The 20700-nt window shown below is 49.1% G+C and overlaps 1 protein-coding gene and 1 long non-coding RNA gene across 2 annotated transcripts in view; both read left to right on the top strand.

Annotated features, from left to right (window-relative positions):
- LOC132506166 (uncharacterized) overlaps window positions 1-9881 on the top strand; it is a 38624-nt gene extending 28743 nt beyond the window's left edge. The window contains exon 3 of the long non-coding RNA XR_009535738.1: window positions 9717-9881. This is a non-coding gene — a long non-coding RNA (uncharacterized LOC132506166). The remainder of the gene's footprint in view (window positions 1-9716) is intronic.
- Window positions 9882-14012: 4131 nt separating this feature from the next.
- Window positions 14013-20700, top strand: part of ADCY9 (adenylate cyclase 9) — a 130593-nt gene continuing 123905 nt past the window's right edge. The window contains exons 1-2 of the mRNA XM_060122697.1: window positions 14013-14149; window positions 14442-16177. Of these exons, the coding sequence (XP_059978680.1) occupies window positions 14485-16177 (1693 nt within the window). The 5' untranslated portion in view covers window positions 14013-14149; window positions 14442-14484. The remainder of the gene's footprint in view (window positions 14150-14441; window positions 16178-20700) is intronic.

The raw sequence follows: 20700 nt of genomic DNA, 5'->3' as shown, positions 1-20700 counted from the left end.
TAATCACTTCTTTTCCACTCTTACTAGTGGTCTGACATGTGAATGGCATTTGCTGCCGACATAAGCAAGCAGGCTGCCTGCTGGGTGCAAGTCAGCTTCTGATCAAGGGGCTGCCTGGGGAGTTTGTTACATGGATGTGTGATGGGGTGTGGTCAGCAGATCACCACTGGGTGTGAAATGAGATGGAGAGTTTTTCAGTGTTCGTAGCCACTCACTTTCATGAGAGCAGCAGGAGCAACCAGGCTTGAGCCCCCTTTGCACGAATGTCTTCTCTGTCCTCTCGTCACTTGCTCAGGCTGATAACCTTGGAGTCATCTTGACTCCTCTTTCTTTCACATTCCTTGTCAGATCCATGAGCACATCCTGTTGGCTCTACTTTGAGAATATATGTAGAACCTAAACCACTTTTAACTCCATCCACTGGTACTATGCAAAGCGAAGCTACCGTCATTTCACACCTGGGCCACTGAAATAGCCTCCTAGCTGGGTTTCCTGCCTCTGCCCTTACTTATAATCTATGCCCAACACAGTGAGTAGAGGGATTCTTTTTTTTTTTTTTAAGAAATTTATTTTTTTATTTTTGGCTCGGTCGGGTCTTTGTTGCTGTGTGCGGGCTTTCTCTAGTTGTGTGAGTGGGGGCTACTCTTAGCTGCGGTGCGTGGGCTTCTCTCATTGCAGAGCAGAGGCTCTAGGTGCACAGGCTTCAGTAGCCATGGCCCATGGGCTCTAGAGCACAGGCTCAGCAGCCGTGGTGCACGGGCTTAATTGCTCCGCGGCACGTGGGATCTTCCTGGACCAGTGCTTGAACCCTTGTCCCCTGCATTGGCAGGCGGATTCTGAACCACTGCGCCACTAGGGAAGCCCGAGGGATTCTTTTTTTAAAAATGTAGGACGAATCACATAACTCCTCTCAATGCTTTTCTTTTTTAAAAATTAATTAATTTATTTTTGGCTGCATTGGGTCTTTGTTGCTGCGCGTGGGCTTTCTCTAGTTGCGGCGAGGGGGCTACTCTTTGTTGCAGTGTGTGGGCTTCTATTGCGATGGCTTCTCTTGTGTGGAGCGTGGGCTCTAGGCACACTGGCTTCAGTAGTTGTGGCACACTGGCTTAGTTGCTCTGCGGCATGTGGGATCTTCCTGGACCAGGGCTCAAACCCGTGTCCCCTGCATTGGCAGGTGGATTCTTAACCACTGTACCACCAGGGAAGTCCCCTCAATTCTTTTCAAAATTCTCCAGATCCCCATTCTGCTTGGAGTACAACCTCAAGTCCTTATGGTGGCTTATAATCCCCATGACCTTTGTGAGTTCACATCCTGTGACTCTCCCCCTGGCTTACTCCACTGGGGCCACACTGGCCTCCTTTCTGTTCCTGGAACCCACCAGGTGGGTTCCTGTCTGCAAGCCATTCCTACCACCCTGATTCTTCCCTCTGCCTGGGACATTGCTCCCCGATAGCCACATGATTCACTCCCTCACATCCTTCAAATCTTTGCCCAAACGTTCCTTTCTCAGTGAGACCTACCCTGATCACCCTATTTAAAAATTGCATCAATCCTGTAATCTCTACATATACATAGGGTAAAACTACATGAGGCTGGTCAAAGGACAACTGGAGAACTGTAAAGTCAACAATTCCTGGAGTTCCCATAGGCCTGGAAAGTATTCGAGTTTCAAGCAGCTAGGGTGGAGAGTCCTCACTGAATACACAGGACATTCTTAGAGATTCTAGAAGGGTCTAATTGAGCTAAACTATTTCTAGAGTAAAGGATATTAAAGACTTGTCCAAACAAAGCTTAAAAACATACCTTGAGAGAACTAACTTAATCTGCAAGTAACCCAACTACCTGTTCGAACAAAACCTAACACTCAGTGATGTAGAATTTACAATGTCCAGCATCTGATGACATGGACATGGACATGGACATGAAAATGGGGCGGGGTGTGTGTAAAATATGACCTATAATCTAGAGCAAAATCAGTCAATAGAAACAGAAATGACAGAGATGATATGCTTAAAAGACAAGACCTTTAAAGCACCTACTGTAAATATGCTCAAGGACTTAAAGGAAATTATGAGAGAAGTGTAAGATATAAAAATATAACTAAATAGATCTTACAGAGCTGAAAAATTCAGTATGTGAAACATAAATTTCACCAGATGGGATTAATAGCAGATATGACTCTACAGAAGAACAGATCAGTGAACTTGTTAACATAGTAATGGATACAATCCACAGTAAAGCACAGAAAGAAAAAGGAAAAAAACTCCACCAGATCTTCTCTGACCTGTGGGACAATATGAAGCAGTATGTGTATGTGTGCTTGCATGTAATTAAAGTCCCAGAAAAAGGAAGGTCAGGAAAGAAATGTATTTGAAGAGAAAATGGCCAAAGTTTTTCATATGTGATGAAAACTATAAATCCACAGATCCAAGACACTCAAAGAATCCCAAGAAGAATAAAAATGAAACCAAACCAAGACACATCATAATCAAATTGCTGAAAACATTGATAATGACAAAAAGCTTTTAAAATTTGAGAGAAAAAAAGATACATTAAAAATAGAAGAGCAGGGCTTCCCTGTGGGTGCAGTGGTTAAGAGTCCGCCTGACGATGCAGGGGACACAGGTTCATGCCCTGGTCCAGGAGGATCCCACATGCCGCGGAGCAGCTGGGCCCGTGAGCCATGGCTGCTGAGCCTGCGCGTCCAGAGCCTGTGCTCCGCAACGGGAGAGGCCACAACAGTGAGAGGCCCGCGTACTGCACAAAAAATAAAAAAGAACAAAGGGAATTCCCTGGTGGTCCAGTGGTTAGGACTCCATGCTTTCACCGCCAAGGGCCCGGGTTCGATCCCTGGTTGGGAACTAAGATCCCACAAGCTGCACAGCATGGCCAAAAAAAAAAAAAAAAAGAACAAAAGTTAGACTTTTACTGCAGATTTCTTGTCAGAAACAGTGTAAGCCAGAAGACGCTGGAACAACATCTTTAAAGCACTAAAATAAAAATACCCTATCAATCTAGAAATCTGTATCTAGTGAAATTCGTCTTTGAGAAAACATTTTCAAATACACAAAAGGTGAGAGAATCTGTTCCCTGCAGATAGGCACTGTGAGAAATATTAGAGAATATTCTTCAGGCAGAAAGAAGTGAAAGCAGATGGAAACTTAGAGGTACACATAGGAACACAGACCACTGGAGGGGTGAAATAGAAGAGTTTTTCTCATTAAAAATATTTCTTTGAAAGATAATTGACAGTTGAAAGCAAAATATGGAGAGGAGAAAACGACAAAACGTTTCTTTGACTTTTTGCAAGTTGATTGGCCATATGACTGTGTTCTGGCCAAAGAAATGTGAGCAGAGGTGGTGTGTGCAGTTCTCAGGAGATGGAAGAAAGAAGGTGTGCCTTTCTTCTCTCCCTTCTCCTTCTTCCTGTCTGGAGCTCCAGAAACTGTCTTGGACAACAGGGTGATCTTTGGATATTGGGCAGCGACTTTTCCTTCCTTGGAAATGAAAGAGCAACAGATCGGGGGAGCCTGGTTCTCTGACACTGTAGACGGCCAGACCAGCCCTGGACATTTCACAGTGACAGCATGTTAAGTCACTGCTCTTTGGAGGTTTTCTGTAACCCAGAGCCAAATCCAGTTCTAACTAATATGATTAACTATTTGAAAGAGTAATGCAGTTGGTAAATCTCTGACAAGATGATCCAGAAAAAAAGAAGTCTCAATTACATAGTATAAAGATTTAGAAAGGGGACGTAACCATAAATGCAACAGAGATTATAAAGATAATAAGATAAATAATAATGAAAAACTTAATATCAATAATTTTCACACTCAGAAAAAAATCACTAAGTCAAGAAAAAGCAGACTCGAAATAGATACTTGTACACCAGCATTCATAGCAGCATTATCCAAGGTAGTGAAAAGGTGAAAACAGTCCAAATGTACATTGAATTAATGTGCTACATGCATACAATGGAATGTTATTCAACCCTAAAAAGGAATGAAATTCTTTTAATTTATTTTGGCTGCACCTGCTCTTAGTTGCGGCACATATGCGGGATCTAGTTCCCCGACCAGGGATTGAACCCTGGGCCCCCTGCATTGGGAGCGCAGGGTCTTACCCACTGGACCACCAGGGAAGTCCCCAGGAATGAAATTCTGACACACACTACAACATGGATATACCTTGAAGACATTATACTAAGTAAAATAAATCAGACACAAAGGGAAAAATATTGTATGATTTTTCTTAGATGAGGTGCCTAGAATAGTCACACTCATTGAAACAGAAAGTAGAATAGAGGTTACCAAGGCCTGGGAACAGGGAGGAAATTGAGACGTAGTGTTTAATGGGGACGGAGTTTCAGTCTGGGAAGATGAGCAAGTTCTGGAGATGGATGGAGGTGATGGTTGAACAATAATATGAATGTGCTTAATGTCACCGAACGGTACACTTAAAAGTGGTTAAAATGGTAAATTTTATGTTTCTGTTACCAGAATAAAAAAATATATATTTCTTTTTAGGTGTTTTGGAACATGAGGATTTTTTGCAGTATAACTAGGCCTCCATGTAGAAATGGAACTCTGGCCCTGATGTTCTAAACTCGAGCTTTGTGACTTCTGCTCTGTCCTTGTCCTATCTTGGCATTTATACAGTTGGAAGAAAGAATGGGTGCAAATGTATGATATTATAGCAGTCAGCCATTAGGAAGGGCAAGCATAGCATCCATTCCCAGTGGGAAGCCTGTTAATAAAGAAGAGAGAACGGGCTTCCCTGGTAGCGCAGTGGTTGAGAGTCCGCCTGCCGATGCAGGGGACATGGGTTCGGGCCCCGGTCCGGGAGGATCCCACATGCCGCGGAGCGGCTAGGCCCGTGAGCCATGGCCGCTGAGCCTGCGCGTCCGGAGCCTGTGCTCCGCATCGGGAGAGGCCACAACAGTGAGAGGCCCGCGTACCGCAAAAAAAAAAAAAAGAAGAGAGAAGCCTCTGGAACTGAATAACTCCACTTTGCCACTGGGCTATTTTCTCTCGTGAACTGGCCATGAGGTCTGTTCAGCCGACCTGTGCCCTGGTCGGCTTTTAGCGTGTCTGGTGGGGATGATGTTTCTGGCCCCGGGCTGTGAGCAGGGCTCCCGTGAAACCAGCTCCCACTGCCTGCCTTTTGGAGCCTCTGTCCCAGGAGGCTGTTCTCTCATGCCAGCCCCTACCTTCAGAATCCCCTGAACCTCAGAAATGTGCAGGAAGTCCCTTCGCTGCGGGCACATTCCAGATCCGCGTGTAGGGCGGCTGCACCCAGATTCCAAAGAGAGACTTGCAAAGCCGCCTCCCAAGCGTTTCTGCCTCCTCCTGACTTTGAGCCATGGTGCCCTCAGGCAGGGATGTGTCTGCATCTGTGCATGACATCATTGGTGGATGAGAGGTAGGCTCCTTTCTCTTCGCAAGCATGTTTCTGCAGCGCCCTGGTTCTATCTGTGAAAGCAGACAGAAGTGGGTGGGGGCATCCTGCCGATGTGCTCTGTGAAGGGCTGCCTCTGCCAGGGCAGCTCCGGCACACACATGCCTCCTCTTGACATGGTCCCACCCTGCCTGTCCTGCTTAATTGCCTCATGTCCCCTCTGCCCTGCGCCCAGCTGGCCTGCTCAACCTCCCCAGAACAGCCCACCTGCTCGGACCTCTCTCTGGGACATTTATCCTTGTGGCTCCTGGACACTGGTTCTACTGCCCCCGCTATTAGAGTTCCCCAGAGAAACAGAACCAACAGGTGTGTACATAGTAGATGGATGAATAGATAGATAGGTAATATAAATGGGTGATCTAGATCTATCTAGAGGTATCTGTATATCTAGATCTATCCATCCATCAATCCATCTATTTATTTATCCATCCACCCATCCACCCATCCACCCATCCACCCATCCACCCATCCACAGGGAGATTTATTTTAAGGAATTGGCCCACACTATTGCAAGGCTGGCAGATCTGAAGTCTGCAGGGCAGGTGGCAGGCTGGAGACCCAGGGGAGAATTGATATGGAGCCCAAACAGGGCGTGTTTAAATCAAATGCAGTCAACTCTTTAAGCAGTGCTGGGCTCACCCTCCCCATCTGCCTGGCTTGGGTTCCTGTGGTTTCTCTGACCCTCTCTCTGTCCTGTACTCCCCGCCCCCTGTCACAGCCCTCCACCCTCTTCCCTGCCCTGCTAATTCCTCTCCTCGCCCCCCCACCCCACATGGATGACATTCACTTGATTGATGGGAGAAGCCCCGGGTTTGTGAGTCGGGCAGATCCGGGTTCAGGCCCAGCAGCTCCGTTCTGAGTTGGTGACGTTGAACAAGTCCCTTCAGCCCTGAGCCTCGGGCTTCACTGTGAGGTGGTGACATCTGCCTCTCGTCCCTTGAAGCCCCTGGTGGGGCAGGCGCCTTCTTGGCTTGGACGTCCTTTTCTCTCCCGTGACCGAGTGCTGCCTCCTCCCTCATGGGGAGCCCCCTAGCCGTGCACATGGGTTGGAAGACTCAGTGTTGGTGTGTCGGTCAGGGTCTCCCGAGAAACAGCCAAGGGGACATGTGTTTACGGAGGGAGGTTGTGGGGACCGGGAAGTCGGAAATGCACGGCAGAAGCGGCAGCTGGAGAGTCAGGCAAGTCCATGAGTCCAAGTTGCTGTCTAGTCCGAATGCAGAACTTCTTCCCCTTGGGGGACCTCAGTCTTTTCTCTTAAGGCCTTCAACTGATTGGGTGAGGCCCACCCACATTAGGGAAGATGGTCTGCTTGAGTCAGAGGTTGTGGATTTAAACGTTAAGCACGTCTGAAAAACACCCACACAGCAGCACCAAGACTGATGTTTGACCACACAGCTGGGCGACATGGCCTTGTCAGTTTGACACATGAAGTTAACCTTCACACCCTCCTGCAAGACTCACCTCCGATGTTGCTGTTGTGAACTGGCTGACATACCAGGTATTGTGTGAAGTGCTTTCTTTGGCTCGTTTGATTTAATCCTCATAATAACTGTGTGAAGTAGTTTCTATTTTGGGTCTCAGTTTATAGAGCAGAGCTCCTATGTTGAGAGAGGTTGAGTAACTAGCCCAAGGTTGCACAGTGAGCTGTGGTTTGAAGTCGGGCAGTCCCACTGCAGAGCCCACCACTTCGGCTTCACACAGTCATGCTGCCTCTTCCAGAATCCCCAAGAGACTCTGCCCCCTTCCCTGAGCCCTACCGAGACTTGCAGGTCCTCAAGGCTTATCCCCTCCTCTGCCAATGCCTTCTCCCCCTTCCCTGCTTGTTGGAAGCAGGTAGCAGGTTTGTTGAATGTAACCGAAGTCCAGAATTGCCTGTGGCCAGGCATCTGTGACTCCACCTTGAGCCAGGGAGGATGGAAACCTGCCAGCTCTCTGCTGTGTCCCTGTCCTGGTGGCCGGGACACTCCTGCATGGCCACCATCCCTGTCTGAGCACTGGTGGGGCCACAGTCCTGCAAACGGCACTGTGACCACAGGCTCAGCTGATAAGGCTGAGGAGGAAGATCAGCTCTGGGCTGCTTAGTCAAGCAAGGTTGGCCCCCTCTCCCTTGCAGGGCCCTGTGGCCCGGCCACAGGGGATAACACGACTTCCGCCTTCTCGGGATACTTGAGCAGCCCAGGAATGAGGTTTTACGCTGTCCTGGCAACGCTGCCCTGGGCCTTTGAAATTAGCATTCTGTCCCCAACCTCCCTGAATCTCAGGAACCAGTGATCTCTCTCCTGCCTAGACCTGCACTGTGTTCGCCCATTGCCCCGGGCACCAGCATGCCAGCCCTGTTCCCCGATTCTTGGATGACAGACCGCCCGGCCTTGGTTTTGTTGCCTGCCTGCCGGAGGCCTGGCCCATCCTAGGGTTGTGGCCGGAGCAGCTACCACTGCAAGAACAGGGTGACACTGCAGGCCGACCTGCCTCCTTCCTGTAGTGGACTGAAAAGTGTCCCCCCAGCTCCAGACCCCTGGTCCCTGTGAATGTGACCTTCTTTGGAAAAGGGGTCTTTGTAGATGTCATTAACTTGAAATCATGAGATCCTCTTGGGTTGTCTGGGTGGGCCTTAAATTCAATGACAGTTGTCCTTATAAGAGTGAGACAGAGGGAGATTGGAGATCCCGAGACAGAGGGGTCACTTGAGGATGGAGGCAGAGACTGGAGCCATGCAGCCCCCACCCCAAGGAACTCCGGGAGCTCCCAGAAGCTGGGAGAGGCAAGGAAGGGTCCTCCTCCAGAGCTTCCGGAGGGAGCACAGCCCTGCTGACACCTTTATCTTGGACTTCTTGCCTCCAGAGCTGTGAGAGAATTAAATTTCTATTGTCTTAAGCCACCAAATTTGTGGTAATTTGTTACAGCAGCCCCAGGACACCAGTACCTCACCCAGTCATGGGTGTGGGTCAGGGAAGCAAGACCAGCCCTGGCCTGGCCTGGGAGCTTGATCCCCTCCAGCCTGCTGCCCAGCCGCACAGTACCCTGTATGTACCTGGGACCAAACACAGATGAGCAGATTGGGACAGGATGGAACTGGAGTAAACTGAATGCCACTGATTTAGAAGGTGGCATTCGGGGACTCATCTGAGTTCAGATCCTTCCTGGAGTGTTTGTTGGCTAAACATTTTTTTCCCCAAAGGGTGGGTAAGGATTGAATGAGGTAGTAAATGGAAAATGCCAGACACAGAGCAAGCGATAGTAATAGTACTTACTACTATCAGGGTGGAGCCGAGAGAATGGTGGGCCTGGGAATCTAGACCCCCTTCTGCACTGGAAACACTCTGGACCTTCAGGACCTACCCCCTGTCTCGGTACCTGTCTCTGTGCCAGGGGCCAGTGTGTCCTGTCCCCCTGCCACCCAGCACTACCATGAGAATCAAAGGGAGGAGTATAGGCACAAATCTCTTGCAAACCATAGAGTATTTCATAAACCCAAGGTGCTTGCATTATGATTTACACTGTGTTTATCTGTGTCCTGATGCACCTATAACCTTTGTCTTTGAACGTGCCTCCGTGTAACTCAAGAAGGGAGGAAAAGGTGGTTTCCAAGCTTTTAATGTTTCCAGGATTTAAAATGTGCTTAAAGGGCTTCCCTGGTGGCGCCGTGGTTGAGAGTCCGCCTGCTGATGCAGTGGACACGGGTTCGTGCCCCGGTCCGGGAAGATCCCACATGCCGGGGAGCGGCTGGGCCCGTGAGCCATGGTCGCTGAGCCTGCGCATCCGGAGCCTGTGCTCCGCAACGGGAGAGGCCACAACAGTGAGAGGGCTGCGTACTGCAAAAAAAAAAACCAAAAAACCAAAAAAAAAAAAAGTATTGGGGAGCTCAACTATTTCACATAAATCTTTTTTTTTTTTTTTAAATATTTATTTATTTGGCTACACCGGATCTTAGTTGCCCCATGCAGGATCTTTTAGTTTCGGCATGCCAACTCTTAGTTGCGGCATGTGGGACCTAGTTTCCCGACCAGGGAAACCCAGGTCCCCTGCATTGGGAGTGAGGAGTCTTAGCCACTGGACCACCAGGAAAGTCCCCCACATACATCTTATCTCTTTTAATTCCTGCATGCATTCGTTCAATAAGGTGTTATTGGGCTATGTACCAGGCACAGCAGGATTTAGAATCTATATACACGACTAGATTGAAGACTCCTGGATTATAGAGGAGTCTGCAAGGGATTTTGGTTATCTTCTCTAATTGATCTTCTTTTGTTTTGCCCAGAAATCTGATCTTCTGCCAGCGTGAAGGCAGCTGCCCAAGACTTGTCACCAGCCAACAGGATGGAGGAAGTCAATGGTGAAAAACAATGTGGGTAGATTCCTACAAACTCACCCTCATCAGTTGAAAGAAGAAAGGACTCAAAGCTTGTAATCAAAGCCTGGGACACATGAGCAGGTAAGAGAGGGGAATCCCTTGTAGCAGTGGGTGGTTCTCCAAGAGGGTTGCCCACCTGACAACCAAAAATAATGTGGTGCTCCATCCATACGGAGCCAGTCACGGTTGTCACCCCGGTGACTTCTAGCAGCTCAGAGCAGAGGTCCTCACTGATCAGGTGATCACGCGTGGGAGGGCGGGCGAGGATGACAGGATGGGGCCAGCAAGGCTTTCCGAAAGCTTTTGTAGTTTGTATGGACGCATTCTGATTCACGTTGTGTCCGGGTGGAAGTTCTACACATATCACAGATGGAGAGAAAACCCTGGCAGATCTAGTGGCAACCCGGGTTGGATGGTTGGAGAAAGCATCTTCCCTGTACGTTCAGGGTATCAGGCACCTTTATGCTGGGGGTGGAGAAGAAGGGACTCAGGGCCCTCCAGCAACTACCCTCCAGGTCTGGGGGAGAATGAGAATATAGTTACCTCCTTTGTAGAACTCTCCGTCACATGTAATCTGTCACCAAGCTTAATTAATTTCATTGTCTTTTTCTTTCTTTCTTCTCCCCCTCCCCCCCTCCCCTCCTCCCCCTTTTTCCTCTTCTTTTTACCATTATAACAATATTTTATTAGTAATCATCAAATACAGTGTTCAGATTTCCCTGGTTCTCTCATAAAATCTTTTCTAAAATTAAATGATTAATTTATTTTTGGCTGTGTGGGGTCTTCGTTGCTGTGTGCGGGCTTTTCTCTAGTTGTGGCGAGCAGTGTGCCGGCTTCGTCGCAGTGCGCAGGCCTCTCATTGCGGTGGCTTCTCTTGTTGCGAAGCATGGGCTCTAGAGTGCAGGCTCAGTAGTTGTGGCGCATGGGCTTAGCTACTCCACAGCATGTGGGATCTTTCCGGACCAGGGCTCGAACCCGTGTCCACTGCATTGGCAGCTGGATTCTTAACCACTGCACCACCAGGGAAGCCCTCATAAAATCTTATAGAGTTGATTGGTTTGAATCAAGATCTCGTTACCTCAATAAAAAATAAACCAAAAAAAAAAAAAAGGAGACATAAGAGCTACCTCAACCAATTACAATACACAGGCCTCATTTGGATCTTGATTCCATTTTCTTAACCCATCCCTTTCCCTTGGCATCTTTCCCAGCTACTACAAGCCCCTTAAAGGCAGAGATGGTGTATCATCGTACACCCAGGACCTAACCCACAGTGCCAGGCACATCGTCCTCAATCCCAAGGGTTTAGGGAATGGCTCACGCCCTAACCTGGAGATTGAGGACATTCAACAGCAGGGAATGCTGCCTAACTGCTTCTAGAAGACATACAAAAGAGAAGGAGGGAGGTGGGTATGATCATTCCCTGTGTCTAAAAATCTGACATGATTTATAATGTCAAAGTCACCAGAAGTGGTGGGAGGACTGAAATGATTTGCAGAAGGGAGGAAAAGCACAGATAGGCAATCTTTCAGATTATTGAAGGAGATGAGGAATGGGGAGCTCGCAGGTACACAGTTAGCACTGTCTCCAAGGGCTGCCTGTCCAGCTGGGTTGGTCAACAGAGGAGTCAGGGCCACCTGGAAGCTCACAGAGGGTGGTGCCTGGGCCGCTCAGAGCTTCATGGCTGCAGGAGTCTGATCAGGTTTTGAATCTGAACTCTGTCCCTAGCCCATTGTCTGACTTTGGACATGTCACTCTCCAACCCCAGTTTCACATCTCTAAAATAGGGACAATGATATCTACCTCAGAGGGCTGTGGTAAGGACCAAAAAGGTCACAAGTGAAAGCGTCCAGTGGTTTTTGGCACATTCGTTCAATGTAAGTTTCCTATTCTTGTCTCACTGACTGGCTTGTGCTGTGCACTCTGCTCTTCTGAACCTCAAATTTCTTCATCTGCAAAAATGGAATATGTGAGAGTGCCTGGCACATAGTTGAAGCTCAATAAAGGTTTATTTTTAACTTTTTATGATGTTTATTTTGAAACAATTTTAAAGTTGCAAAAAGTACTAGAGAGTTCCCCTATACCATACACCCAAGCTTCCCCTAATGTTAACATCGTGCCTAATCATAACAATAGTACAATGATCCAAACCAGGAAATTAACACCTCACAACTCAACGCCACTAACTAAACTCCAGAAATTATTCGTTTCCCCAAGACGGCCTTTTCTGTTCCAGGTTCCAAATCACGATCCAGAGTTGTTGTATCCTTTAGTTTTCTGTGACTTGTGACAGTTTCTCAGTCTTTTACTCGTCTTTCATGACCTTGACACTTTGGATGGGTACTGGTAAATAACTTGGAAAAACACTTCTCAATTTGGGTTCATCTGATGTTTTCTCATGATTAGATGGAGGTTATGCACTTTTTGCAGAAAAACCATGGCAAAGACACTGTGTTACTTTTTGGTTTTCTTTTTTCTTTATTGTGGTAAAATACACAACATAAAATTGACCATTTGAACCATTTTAAAGTGTACAGTTCAGTGGCATTCAGTACTTTCACAGTGTTGTGTGACCACCACCATCTAGTTGGGGTACATTTCCATCACCCGCCAAAGAAGCCCCTCACCCACTAGCACTGCCTCCTCATTCCCATCACCCCCACTCCCTGGCAATCACTAATTTGCTTTCTGTCTCTATGGCTTTGCCTATTCTGGACATTTCATATATATGGAATCATACAATATGCAGTCTTTCCTGACTGGCTTTTTTCACTTAGCATCATGTTTTCAAGGTTCACCTGGGTTGCAACATGAATCAGCACACCACTCCTTTTTATGGCTGAATAGTATTCCATGCTGTAGACAAGCCACATTTTATTGATACTTTATTTTCTAATTCAACAGTGAAACCTGGTGAGGCAAGGAGGGCGCAGACCCCCATGACTGGCAGGAGGTACTGTGAAGTGTGTGGAGAAGGGTCAGGACTGGTGCCCTGGGGAGCAGAGGACTGTACTTCACATTGCAGACAGTGCTCGAGAGGCCACTGTCACACTGCCGCGGGAGTAGCAGACTCCTTTGAAAACTTCATTTGTGGAAAGGGAAAAACAGTTGTTCAGGAGGAGGGGGAGACGACCCAAGGATGGGAAGGGAAACTCTCCCTGGGGCTGGAGGAGTTGCTTCTCAGTGTCACCAACTTTCTAGGGCCAACCACGCGCCCTGGAGGCCCGGCAGGCCGGGCCAGCAGGGGCTGGGGCTCGGATTGCACTGCGGTGGTCGCCCCAAACGCGCTCAGGGAGGGCCTAGGGCCGCGGGTGACACTTGCTCATTGCTTATGAAGAAAGGGGACCCTCCCTTTAGGCACAAGCAATAGTTGCAAACTTTCATTTATAAACAAGGTGTGCCGAGCAGGAGGGCAAACATTTTCATATCCCAAACGTCACACCCCAGTTGCTCCTTAACTATCAGATGCCCTTAGGTTTCCCGGAGCGGGTCTGGGGGGTGTCGAGCCGCGGGGAACGGTAGCCTCTCAACTTGCCCGCTGTCCCGCAGCCCAACCAGTGCTTGCAGCCCGCGGCCTGGACGCAGCGCGGCCTCGGGCGGAGGGCGGCGCCACAGCGCGCGGCCCGCCCCCGTCCCGCAGCTCTGCTGTCCCGGCGCGCGCACTGTGCGCGTACCCGGGCCCGGCGGCGGCGTGCGCGGGCCGCGCGTGCGCGCTGTGGCGGGGCGAGGGGCGGCGCGGGCGCGAGTCTGTCAGTGACAGCGGGAGGGGGAGAGGGAGGGGGCTGGAGATGGTGGCGGTGGCGTCGGCGGCGGCTCTTCCGACATGAGGCAGCGGCATCGAGGGGCTCGGCTGCGGCTGCGGCCGCGGCGGCATCTCTAGCTCGGGAGGCCGCCCCAGGCGTGGGCAGGCGGACGTCCCGGGAGCGGGCTCTGCGGCAGCGCCGCGGACGGGCCGCCGGCTGAGGGGCCCGCGCCCGCCGCGCCCTGCGCTCGGCGCCCGGCGGCTCCGGGGCGCGGGGTTGGCCCCGGAGGCCGGGAGGGGCGGTGCGGCCGGGTCAGGCCCCGCTAGACGAGCCGCGCCAACGGGGGCGGCCGCAGCGCCGCGGGATCCGCAAACTTGCGCCGGGCCTCGCAGCCCGCCCGCCGCCAGCGGAGCAGCAGAGCGCCGGGCGCGGGGCGGGGGCGGGGGTCCGGCCGCCGGCCTTGAAGCGGCCGAGGCGCCGCTCTGTGCGCAGCATGAGGGGCCCGCGGCCGCCGCCGGGAGAGCTGTGTTTGCGAGAGCGGCCCGCGGCGTGAGAGGGCTCGGCTGGACTTTCCCTCCGGAGCCGGCGGCGGAGCAGGCGAGTGCGCGCGTAGGAAACGCACCGCGGGCTCGGGCGGCGCTGGACGGGCGCGGGGGCGGCCGCCGCTCGGACCCCCGTGTGTTCCAGGTCCGGCCCCGGTGGCTGCGGTTGGCCTCGAGGGGGGACGGTGGAGTGGCGCTCAGACATTACCCGGTTGTTGTGAGCAGACGGTGCCTTTCCCAGTAGACCGCCGGGGCCCCCACTTAGGAAACCGGTAGAGCTCGTGGCCTTCAGGTGTGCGTACCTGCAGGAACAGATGCCAGTGTAACTCTGGTTGTCTCGCTGATAGGTTCCGGTGACCCCGGCCGGGAGGCTTCCGAGCGCTCGGCAACATGGCTTCCCCGCCCCACCAACAGCTGCTGCAGCACCACAGCACCGAGGTGAGTTGTGACTCCAGCGGAGACAGCAACAGCGTGAGGGTCAAAATCAACCCCAAGCAGCTGTCCTCCAACAGCCACCCGAAACACTGCAAGTACAGCATCTCCTCCAGCTGTAGCAGCTCCGGGGACTCAGGGGGCGTCCCCCGGAGAATGGGCGCCGGAGGCCGCCTGCGCAGGAAAAAGAAGCTGCCTCAGCTGTTCGAGAGGGCCTCCAGCCGGTGGTGGGACCCCAAATTCGACTCCATGAACCTGGAGGAGGCTTGCATGGAGCGCTGCTTCCCGCAGACCCAGCGCCGCTTCCGGTATGCGCTCTTCTACATTGGCTTCGCCTGCCTTCTCTGGAGCATCTATTTTGGGGTCCACATGAGATCCAAACTGACTGTCATGGTAGCCCCTGCTCTGTGCTTCCTCGTGGTGTGTGTGGGCTTTTTTCTGTTTACCTTCACCAAGCTGTACGCCCGGCATTACGTGTGGACCTCGCTGGTTCTTACCCTCCTGGTGTTCGCCCTGACTCTGGCTTCCCAGTTTCAGGTTTTGACGCCCTTCTCAGGACGAGTTGACAGCTTCAATCATACTCGGGCAGCCAGGCCCACAGACACTTGCTTATCTCAAGTGGGGAGCTTTTCTATGTGCATTGAAGTGCTCTTTTTGCTCTACACCGTCATGCACTTACCTTTGTACTTGAGCTTGATTTTGGGAGTGGCCTATTCTGTTCTTTTTGAGACCTTTGGCTATCATTTCCAAGACAAAGGCTGCTTCCCCTCACCTGGAGCAGAGGCCCTGCACTGGGAGCTGCTGAGCCGAGCCCTGCTGCATGTCTGCATTCACGCCATTGGGATCCACCTGTTCATCATGTCCCAGGTGAGATCCAGGAGCACCTTCCTCAAGGTGGGCCAGTCAATTATGCATGGAAAGGATCTGGAAGTGGAAAAAGCGCTGAAAGAGAGGATGATTCATTCTGTGATGCCAAGAATCATAGCTGATGACTTGATGAAGCAGGGGGACGAGGAGAGCGAGAATTCTGTCAAAAGGCATGCCACCTCCAGCCCCAAGAACAGGAAGAAAAAGTCTTCCATACAGAAAGCCCCTATTGCCTTCCGCCCATTCAAAATGCAGCAGATCGAAGAAGTCAGTATTTTATTCGCAGATATTGTGGGCTTCACCAAGATGAGTGCCAATAAGTCCGCCCATGCCCTGGTGGGGCTCCTCAATGATCTGTTCGGCCGCTTCGACCGGTTGTGCGAGGAGACCAAGTGTGAGAAAATCAGCACTCTGGGAGACTGCTACTATTGTGTGGCCGGGTGTCCCGAGCCTCGGGCCGACCATGCCTACTGCTGCATTGAAATGGGCTTGGGCATGATAAGGGCTATCGAGCAGTTCTGCCAAGAGAAGAAAGAGATGGTGAACATGCGCGTTGGGGTTCACACGGGGACTGTCCTGTGCGGCATCTTGGGCATGAGGAGGTTTAAATTCGACGTGTGGTCCAATGATGTGAACTTGGCCAATCTCATGGAGCAGCTGGGAGTGGCTGGCAAGGTTCACATTTCCGAGGCCACTGCAAAATACCTAGATGACCGGTACGAAATGGAAGATGGGAAGGTTACTGAACGCCTCGGCCAGAACGTTGTTGCTGACCAGTTGAAAGGTATGTGCATTTCTTTGCCTTGTCATCTCCTTCCCCAATCCCATTTGTGTTGGAAAAACAAAACAGTCTTTTTCTACTGTCAGCATCTGGAGGCAGATCAGTTGTTCTCGGACACCTTATCATGGGGGCATCTCAGGACCAGTGGGACTTTTCCCCCAGTGAGTGAGGTATCACAGATCTGTTCACACCCTGACAGTGCTGACATAGATGACACCTTTTTTTGAAGGAAGGAGAACTTTGACAATATGTATCCTGTCAGTCGGCTGTTAATGTTTCTGAGATTCTGGGGCAGGTCTGATGAGTGTAAGGGGATTGGAGCCTTTCAGTGGTCAAAACTTTGAAACACCATAAGAAATTGCCTTTGTGATCCATTTGGTCACCCTGAAGCCCCATCAAAACGTTTTTCTATGCCTTTTTCCAAAAATGTGAAGAATAAAACTTTTCTCCTCTCTGGGCCTCACTTTGCTGGGATAAGGAAGTCGGCTCAGCCCTGTAAGACCCTTGAGAATTAGATGAAATTATGTACCCCTAAGTGCACACTGCCTTTTGCCTAGATCTCTTTTTTTAAAATGTTTGCATTTTCAGCTTTCATTTATTTAACAATGCTTTCTTATCATGGTATTTGTCTTACCTTATAGACTGCAGCATTTTAGAATATTGAACTTCTCAGACCACCAGGTGATTTGAAAGTTTAGACTCCCTCCCCCAACCCCTCAGATGTGTCCCTGTCTTAAGCTCCTTACTGCTATTCTTTATGTTTTCACTGAGCTGCTTCTTTTATTTTATTTTTCTTTTATTTTCACTTAGGGCAAAAATCTTTGAGGTCTGGGAAATGATGTATAAGTAAGTGGGATCAAAAGTAAGAATTCTAAATAACATCCTCTCCCATCCTTTTTTAAAATTGTCCTTATATTTTACTAAAGTCTTCTGGATTGAGGGGAACATCTATTTTGGAAGTATGTAGAGAAAATAACATTAATTTTTAAAAAGCCAACATTTGTAAAGCTGTATTGTGTTTTGTGGTGCCCCCACGTTGCATAATTACACAGTGAAAAGCCCCAGGGAATGGAATCCTCAGAAGGAGAAGTAACAGCTTAAATCAGAGACAGGAGAAGTAATAGTGTAAATCAGCCCTGGTAAGTGATTGAGTTTGAGGGCGTGGGTAAATTGTCAGCCTTGACACAGTCCCGTGTGCTCAGTTGATATTTTCTTTCTCTGCTTGTGATCGGAGTTCCATGTCATTTACTTATCTATTATCTGGTGAGGGTGCTTTATTCTTATCCTAATTTTTCTTTATTCTGTTAATTTTGCCAACAGTTGAAGAATTTGTGGGTAGAGTAGAAATATATTTTCACTTCATAATTCTCTCTGCCTCAAGAGCTTGCAAGGCTACATTGATGAGGTCAGAAACTATACTTTGTAGTTCGCTTAAGAGATTCTGCTGTGACAAGTGTCTTCCTTTGCAGGAGGGTGTCTCTTGCTCTGGAATCTGGAGGTGCCAGTGGAGTGGGGTGCGGATGTAATCCCTGCTTGACATTTTGGCACCTTTGGGATCTGAGTGTCTCAGGCTCTGTCCTCAGGGGTTGTGGGACAGATTCCAGAGAATGGAGCAGCGCTGTACTACATTAGATTAAGTATGACAATGATAGCAGTTTTGTAAGTGGTGCTTTGAACAGTGTATTACTTGAATTTCAAAAATAAAAACAGATGTAATCATTAAGTATGTCTGGAAATTGCCAGGTCTTTGATTCTTTGGCAATACCCATTTTTGTTAATTTATGTGTAATTTTATTTTCAACTTACAGATCAAAGGTCTCAAAGACACTGACCAAAAAAAAAAAAAAGAAAAGCCAGAATGAGTTTGTTGATTTTTAGGAAAAACTCACATAGTGTAAATTTCGTAAATTAACCTTTTCTTTAAATTTGTGTACACTGTATATTTATAAGGAAAAGTTTTAGCACTGGATGGGATATGGGGAAGGATAGAAGGCTTAGCTTAACCAGTGATTTTTTGGTATGATAGTCTTTCCTGTAACAGTTTCCCTGAGACCATGATTTTTGCTTTATTCAGCACATTTTGAAAACCTCTGGACGGGACCCCAGTAATAGAGGATGTCTACACAACTTCCTGACCTTTTTTGAAACTGCACAGTTCAATTTTCCTGACATTGTACAAATCTGCTCAGTTGAGATGATAGCATAGTTTGTAGAAGACCCTTTTCATACAGAGGGCTAAGGTTATATACATAAGATTCCTTTTAGCCCATCTTTGGGTTTGTGGCAGATATTTTTCTCTACGCAGTGTTGGCAGTTTTGTCCTTTTGTCCCCTTTTCTGATCTTGGGGTTAAAAATAACCAGTAGAGGATTCTGTAGAAATGAATATCCATTGAATAAACTGGGGATTCCAGCACTAGCCTGGCAGTGTGAAAGGAAGCTGCCGCTCTGTAATTTGTCTGAACAGGCTTTGTGGGAAGTGGACTTTCATCATTTCTGCACATTCACTCACCCCGAGAACATCTTTGTTGTGCTTTCACGGCGCCTGGCCCCATAGACGCACAGGTGGAGTCGTGATGGTTTGTGACTTGGGGGAGCTCGAGGGTATAAACATCGTCGAGTCCAGAGGTGGGAATACAGTAGAGAGGTGCACGCACCTGGGGGTTCTTGAGGTCGAGCAGTGGCTTTCCAGTGGATAAAAGAGGGACATTCGGTGCAGAGGAGGAAGCGTGGGCAAAGGCTTGGGGTTACGTTTCTTGGTGGACTGGGCAGTTTAAGTAGTTCATCAGGACAAGGAAGACTGCGATTACCTGGGAAGGAGTTTGGATTCCATCCTGTAGGTAATGGGTAGCCACTGATGGGCTTCGAGCAGGAAGCTTAGGTGATCTGATTTGCAATTTGAGAAAGTTTACTCTTTCAGTTCTAGGGAATGTGAGTTGGTGATTAGTGAGCTGTTTCAGTAAATCCCAGGCAGAGGCAATAGTGGCTTAGACCAAGGTAACAGCAGTGGTAGTGGAGATGAGGGGATAGATGTGAGCAGCAGTAAGATCAGCTGGATTGGATTTATAACCGTATTTAAACAGATGACGGGGGCAGGCAAGGGGCTTGATTCTTTGAACCGGAAATGGCTTTTCAAGTTTCTGGAATTGACATGGGGACAGTTTGACATCAGTCATGGGTGAGAGGCCTTTGAAGTTTCTGTGGTGTGAATGGAAAATGCAGAATCATGTTGTAAAATATGAAATAGGCCAGGAGCCCCTGGCTTGTCCATTCATTCATTCAACAGATAATTTATTTTGTTTTGGGCACATTTCTAGGTGCTGGGGATACAGCAGTGAACAAAACACCAAAATTTCTGCCCTCGTGGTGATTCTGTTCTAAAAGGATGATCAGACAATAAACAAGTAAAAGATAAAGTTTGTGTGTGAAATTTTAGAGAGGGTGCCCAATCAGAGAGAAGATTGAAAGAATTTTCAGCACAGAACTAGGATTTTGGAAATGATCCAGAAAGTGAGGGGCAATTATTATTAAAGATTAGGAAGAAATAGTCTGATTTGAGTGATGGGAAGAAGAATCCTTTCACACTATTTGGGACATACCACCGGGCCCATGAGGGTACTGGCTGTTCCGTTCTGTCTTGGGCCACAAGCAAAAAGGTGAGGAGTGTTGTCTAGAACTGTTAGTTTTTCCTTTCATAGGTAGAGAGTCACAAAGAAAGTGAAACTGTCAGAAAATACAGTCATATTTTCTCTTAAATACTAGGAAGATAAAACGAAGGTGCACAGTCATTCCAAATCGACACCAACACTCATGTATTTGTAGAAGGGAATGTCGAGGCTACTGCATTGTTAGGTGCAGAAACAAAACAAGACTTCCCCCCCAAACCAAGCTTTTAGCTCGGGGAAAGATCTGTTGATGTGCATTGGTAGAGATGGTTACCCACTGGCCACCTCAGTGACCGAGCCCTTCACCATGTGCTGATGGGTGGCACTTGGAAGAGTCCCTGTCTAGCCCCTGTCTGGGGCCACTCCTCAAACTGACAGTGGACAGACATACTTGGCGCTTCAGCTTTTGCCAGCAGCTGTCCCAAACTGGAAGTCTGGGCTCCCTGGTTCCCTGCCAGCTACAGCTAGGAGCCCTGGCTACACACTAGTTTAGGGTGCAGTTTGCTTGCTCAAATGCACCCCTGGTTTCAACTGGTAGCTTGGATAGCTTGTAACCCTTGCCACGGTAGTGCTTGCCCACAGCTGACCGCTTGGTGTTCGCTCTTAAGTCATGTTGAAGAGAAACTCCCTGCTCACCTGCGTCCTTGCACGGACTCGCTTGTGCATGTCGAAACAGCCTCTCGAGTAGCAAGGGGCAGAGATAAGATGAAGCAGAAAATTTGGCTTGACATCTGGGATCGGAGACGACAAACAGCTGTGGAGTCGGTGCTCAGGCAGCCCCCGATGACCGTTTATTCAGGCTCCTTCAGACCAAATTATGTGGCTTCCAGAGGCGCACACAGCTGTTAATTCTTTTTTTTTTA

Source organism: Lagenorhynchus albirostris, chromosome 15 (assembly GCF_949774975.1).
Source record: "Lagenorhynchus albirostris chromosome 15, mLagAlb1.1, whole genome shotgun sequence".
Classification (NCBI taxonomy): Eukaryota; Metazoa; Chordata; class Mammalia; order Artiodactyla; family Delphinidae; genus Lagenorhynchus; species Lagenorhynchus albirostris.
The sequence above is the reverse complement of the archived record's forward strand: the minus strand, read 5'-3'. Positions and strand labels throughout refer to the sequence as shown.